Source organism: Palaemon carinicauda, chromosome 42, assembly GCF_036898095.1.
Source record: "Palaemon carinicauda isolate YSFRI2023 chromosome 42, ASM3689809v2, whole genome shotgun sequence".
Classification (NCBI taxonomy): domain Eukaryota; kingdom Metazoa; phylum Arthropoda; class Malacostraca; order Decapoda; family Palaemonidae; genus Palaemon; species Palaemon carinicauda.
Genome location: NC_090766.1, coordinates 55,502,068 through 55,508,299, shown reverse-complemented (window position 1 = coordinate 55,508,299; position 6,232 = coordinate 55,502,068). Strand labels below are relative to the sequence as shown.

Genomic DNA, 6,232 nt, shown 5'->3' with positions numbered 1-6,232 from the left:
ATTGATATTGATAAAAGCCTTTACGTGAACGTGAGTATAGAATGTGTCAATTAAGTTGGTAATGATATGAGTCTATATGTTGAGCAGTATATATGCAGTTTATGTTAATAATGTATTTGCTCATATACAAGGAAGCTTTCGCGAACTTAATTAAGTTGCCATTGCCATCGTGTAAAAGAACAGATACAATATCATAAACACGAGTACTCTCAAATATTATTCACGAATAGATACATAATGAATAATGAATGTTCTTGCATTTTAGAAACATTAATAATTAAAAATATGCAATACCCTTCTCAACACACAGCACACATATACAAGTTATGCTGAAATGAATGTATGTATATATGATTCATATAAAGATATATTTATAACTTTTATGAGTACTCACACTTGAGACTCTTCTAGCTCTAATACGTCACCTTTCCATCATAATGCCCTCTAGCCATCTAGCTTTTACGCGGTTACAGAGTTCTCTTCTGCCGGTCTCTCTACAGGTCTAAACCACCAAGCTCTAGCTTCCTATTACTTGTACACCAACTTGTATTAAACTTCTCCGTGAGACTTCATTTGTAACTACAATTTTCTTTTTTGGTTTGTGGTGTAAAAGAATTGGCTTTAAATGAGCACACACACAGGCTTCACAAACACTATAACCTCATTGCCCCACATGTATAACACCACTCACGTCACTAATATCCATTCTCTACCCTGCTCTCCTCTGCCATTCTCTCTATATGACTAAACCACCGTAGCCAGACCAATGAAATACACAGATTCATTATGTCTTCCTCACACTCTTCTTCTTACTTAGATTTAACTTTCCTATTTCAGTACAATTGCGGAGGGGATCATGTTGCTATTGCATCCACAGACTAACTACAGCAGTTGCTTCTGATATATTTGTCATTGCAATTATTCATCAACTTTTGACTGATTTTTCACATTTAGTTGTCTCTAATCATTTCATGATTTTGACTTGTTAGTTGAAATTTTCTGATTATCCGTATATTTATATATGCTCGTTTATATGTATGATATAGAGGACTCGCAAGCAAATATAAGGATATGTAACGGCAGTACATTACTTTATTCACTAGTGAGAGTGTCTACTTATATGTATTCTATGCTCATATACATAGCCATGCTGTGCAATGGCCAATTGTAAATATACAAAGATAAAAGCCTGGTTTGTCTCCTCCCCAAAAAACAACACCAAACACTATGCTTCCTTTTAGGGTTGTGGTGGCCGATGTAGTAACGTTCCTGACTGGTGAACGCCAGAATGGGGTTCGATTCCAGCTCAAATTCGTTAGTTCCAGTGGTCGCTGCAACCTCTCCTTCCTTTTGAGCTAAGAATGGGAGTTTGGGGGAGCTTATAGGTCTATCTGCTGAGTCATCAGCAGCCATTGCCTGGCCCTCCTTGGTCCTAGCTTGGGTGGAGAGGGGCCTTGGGCGTTGACCATATGCACTGTATATATGGTCAGTCTCTAGGGCATTGACCTGCTCGATAGGGAAATGTCACTGTCCCTTGCCTCTGCCACGCATGTGCGACCTTTAAACCTTTAAAGCGTCATCCTCCTTTTGCACAATTCAGGAGACACTTTGATTTTTCAACTAAAATATGTTTAATGATTTTTAACTATTTCGATTTGTAATTTACTTCATTTCTATTTCCATTAGTTAAATGGTAACAAAAAGACTTAACCCGATACTCCACGGAATTGTATGAAAAAAATTGAAATATAGAGAGTTCTCTGCTTCGATTTATTGATTATTAAAATCACCTGAATATATTCAAGGTATTTAAAGTTTCCCTTCGTATTCGGAGTATTAGAGCGTATATCACGTGATTCACTATGAACATCGTTGCTTTGGCCAATTGAAATTAATCGAATAACATTTAATGCCAATAGCAATACCCAAATAACATGTAATACTAATCTAATGTTGTTAATGATCTCAAAATAGTTTATTTTGATTGTTATCACTTATCTTGTAGTTTATTCCCTTGTTTCCTTTCCTCACTGGGCTATTTTTCCCTGTTGGAGCTCTTGGGCTTATAGCATCCTTCATTTCTAACTAGGATTGTAGCTTATCTAATAATGATAATAATAGTAATAGTAATAGTAATGGTAATGATAATAATAATGATAACAACAACAACAACAACGGTGAGGCTACAATAATAAAAATAATAATAATAATAATAATAATAATAATAATAATAATAATAATAACAACGGTGAGGCTACAATGATAATACTAATAATACTAATAATAATAATAATAATAATAATAATAACAACGGTGAGGCTACAATAATGATAATAATAATAATAATAATATTAATAATAATATTAATAACAACAACAACAGTGATGATCATTGTAGCTAAAGTTGACGAATGGAATCATAACGAGCTTGCCTCGTGCCCAGGTGACGAACATCCCTCCCACTCTGCTGCCCATTTTTTCCCTTTTTCCCTCCAGTTCCCCCCCTCCCCCCTTTACCAATTGGTTGTCCTTATACCAAGGAAACGTCAGCTGCTTCACCATGGAGAGAGAGAGAGAGAGAGAGAGAGAGAGAGAGAGAGAGACCCCAGAACTCTGTTGTAGTCATACCATTATTCTGCAGTTGCCATTTGGCTTCTATTCGCTCATGCGAATTTCGCCCTTAATAGCTATCTCTCTCTCTCTCTCTCTCTCTCTCTCTCTCTCTCTCTCTCTCTCTCTCTCTCTCTCTCTCTCTTCGTCCCAGAGGGATGGAATTAAAGTGTAAAAATGCCGCCATGTGAATATAATTGTTGCTTATTGATTTTGACTTCGTCTGTCTGTTGTGTCAACGGCCATGTCTTTTCGCGGTGCGTCCTTTTGCAAGGGCGAGAAACTCTCTCTCTCTCTCTCTCTCTCTCTCTCTCTCTCTCTCTCTCTCTCTCTCTCTCGGAAACTACAGCCCAAAAGGGGTACTTGGTTAAAAGGCTAAATCTTTGGCGAAATGTTTGGCGAAATCTTTGGCAATGAAATATCACGAGAAAGTCTCTCTCTCTCTCTCTCTCTCTCTCTCTCTCTCTTGTTAAACCATTAATTCCTTACTGGTCTGTTTAATCTCAAGTTAATAATTATTTATTATGCATACTCCAATCGTCATCAATGACCATTGATGTCATGTTGCCAGATAATTACCAATCATTCTCTCTCTCTCTCTCTCTCTCTCTCTCTCTCTCTCTCTCTCTCTCTCTCTCTCTCTCTCTCTCTCCATTAGGAACCTACAATCCAAAAGGGTTATTCGGTTGAAAGACGAAATCCTTAGAAATGAAATATCACGAGTCTCTCTCTCTCTCTCTCTCTCTCTCTCTCTCTCTCTCTCTCTCTCTCTCTCTCTCTCTCTCTCTCATCGTTAATTATTCCTTTCTGGTTTTTTAAATTAAAATCAATAATTGTTCGTCATTGATGTTATGTTGCCAGTTAATTACCAATCTCTCTCTCTCTCTCTCTCTCTCTCTCTCTCTCTCTCTCTCTCTCTCTCTCTCCATTAGGAACCTACAATCCAAAAGGGTTATTCGGTTGAAAGACGAAATCCTTAGCAATGAAATATCACCGACGAGTAGCTATGTCAAGGGATTGGGTTGCAAAACAAGACACTCGCTAACAACGTCGATCTAATCCAGCCTTAAGAGTTATGTGTTAGAGAGACTCCCTGGCCAGCACCAAACACTCTATACTTGAGGGATTAGGAAAAGCGAGAGAAATAGAAGGCTTGGCTGGCAATAAAGAAGAGAGAAGAAGAATAAGAAAAGGGGAAATTTGCAATAATATCAATTTTTATCTTTTGACCCCAAAGTAACACAAGAAATCGAAGTCAGATATCCCGAGAGATATCGTGTATATAACAGGGACGTGTTAATAACTAGCCATGGTTATCCTTCCCCGAATAAAGTTAACTTTGTCTCGAAGGACAAGGGATAGGGTAGGATACGTGGGCAAGAGAGCCGTTACAACTCCCGATCTCATTGTGCTACAACTAACGCGTTTCGTGGTGAACTTCCATCAGGGCGACATGGCTATGTTAAAATCTGTTTTTGACCCCAAAGTGACACAAGAAGTCAACGTCGGTTTTGAAAAGTAAGCCAAGAAACGATGATTTGTTTGGACAATCTCAATGGGATTTCATGTAAGGGCCTGGTAATCACTGGTAATCATCTAGAGATCCCTGTCTTTATTTATTTGTTTGCCATTTATCTCTCCTTCAAGAGAGTTACCCGTGATGATCTTCCTAGTCAAATAGTTGAATCGGTATAACTTCAAAAGTTCAAACTTTGCAGCGAATGTTTTTATGTTGAGCAAGCTGACATAAGTCCCTTTTTAAAGTTTATTTATGAAAGATCTATTTTGAGGTTGTTATTGTTCTTAAAATATGTTATTTTAATTGTTCATTACTTCTCGTGTAATTTATCTATTTCCTTGTTTCCTTTATTCACCTGGTTATTTCATTTTAATGGTTTATTACCTCTTATATAATTCATTTCCTTATTTCCTTTCCTCACTGGGCTATTTTTTCCTGTTAGAGCCCTTTTGCATATGAAATTTTGCTTTTCCATCTAGGGTTGTTGCTTACACAACAACAACAACAACAATAATAATAATAACAGAAACAACAACAATAATAATAATGATAATAATAATAATAATAATAATAATTTCGTCACTCCTCAGCCCGACTTTCAGTATCTCCGATTTCTCCTTGTTTAGCTTCGGGAATCTGTCGGTAGCACACTAGAAATTTAAGCTGTGCCCGTCCAAGCGAAGTGTGGCTAAGTATCTCGAGACTCGACAATTTATCTTAGATTGTTGCTCATCTCTTCAACAGATGCAATGAATCTTGGGGAGATTAATTCGTGGCATTATCTTATCATATCTTGTTCTCGTGTGTCTGTAAACATTGGGAGACTTGAGTTCGCCTCATCTCTGTTTGGTAAGCTTATTCTTAACATCATTACTCCGCCAATGAAGTTGGAAGGTGTTTAGGTTTTACCCCTGTTTGTGTGTTTGTTTGTGAACTGTTTCCTGGCCACGATTTTAATCGTAGAGTAATGAAAATTGCAGGGATTAGCTGTAAGTAGAAAGCTTGAAGTGATAGAATTTTGGAAGGTCAAGGGTAAAGGTCAAGGTGACAGTCAAGCAAAATGTCCAATTCACGTAATCACCCATTAGTTTGGACAGCGCTGTCACAGAGACTTCAAACTTGGTACATATTTGAGTGAATGAAAATCCACGCTAATTGATACATGTTAAGGTCAAGGTCAAGGTTTAGCATAAGGTCGAGAAATAAGCTGCCGCGGCGGAGGTCTACGCTCTACCGAGTGCCCCTCTAGTTTGGTTTGGTTTGATATAAGGCTTAAGGTTTAAGATTACTCTTGAAATTGATTTGTATACGAAATGTGTCTGATAATTCACATTTTAAAAACTTACTTGTATTTTTTTTTTTTGCTGGGCGATATCTTTTTATAAAGGAGACAGCGGTCTTTTAAAGTGTTTAGTGAGAGTATATAAATTTTATGAATATTGAAAATTTAGATTGTAAGTCATTACTACTCTTGACAATATTCATCATGTATTTGTATAATATTTTTTTTGAGAGAGTGCTCGGTTTTCATTATTATTATTATTATTATTATTATTATTATTATTATTATTATTATTGTTTTAACGAAAATTTTCTCTTCCTACCCATCTAATAATGTATTTTCAAGATTTTATATTTAGTTTTTAGCTTTCATTTTCTTCCTTATCTATTCACTTTCATTTTGTTCTCTTCTGTTTTTCTTCTCCCTTTTTTTCCTAAAACATATTTTTATTTATTTTTTAGTTCAAAATTATTGATGCTCTTTTCGTTCCTTGTCTATATGTATTTTTTTTCTATATTATTAAATATAGTATGGTTTTATTATTTGGTTTCACGTTGTTTTTGTTTTGACTTTTTTATCTTTAATTTTTCTTTCAATTGCTTAAAAGTAAAGAAGGAATAAAGAGAAAATTAAAGAAAGTAGCATTGAAAGATCCCAGCATCAATTGTCTCGTACTTCTCTTATGTCTCCCCTATGTCTTTCATTTGTCATTCGTCATTCATTCATACATTAGTCTATATATCAATTCCTGTTATTTTTCTTAACGTTTCTTATCCTTCTATTCCTGCAGACGAACATTCTGTTATTCATTCATTTCTTGAT

General features: G+C 35.8%; 1 protein-coding gene across 1 annotated transcript in view; it reads left to right on the top strand.

Moving 5' to 3' along the window:
* The first annotated feature begins 4,062 nt into the window (after positions 1 to 4,062).
* The window catches only part of LOC137633168 (iroquois-class homeodomain protein IRX-2-like), a 49,236-nt gene continuing 47,066 nt past the window's right edge, over positions 4,063 to 6,232 (top strand). Inside the window, 1 exon segment of the mRNA XM_068365325.1 lies at positions 4,063 to 4,127. Coding sequence (XP_068221426.1) covers positions 4,063 to 4,127 — 65 coding nt within the window.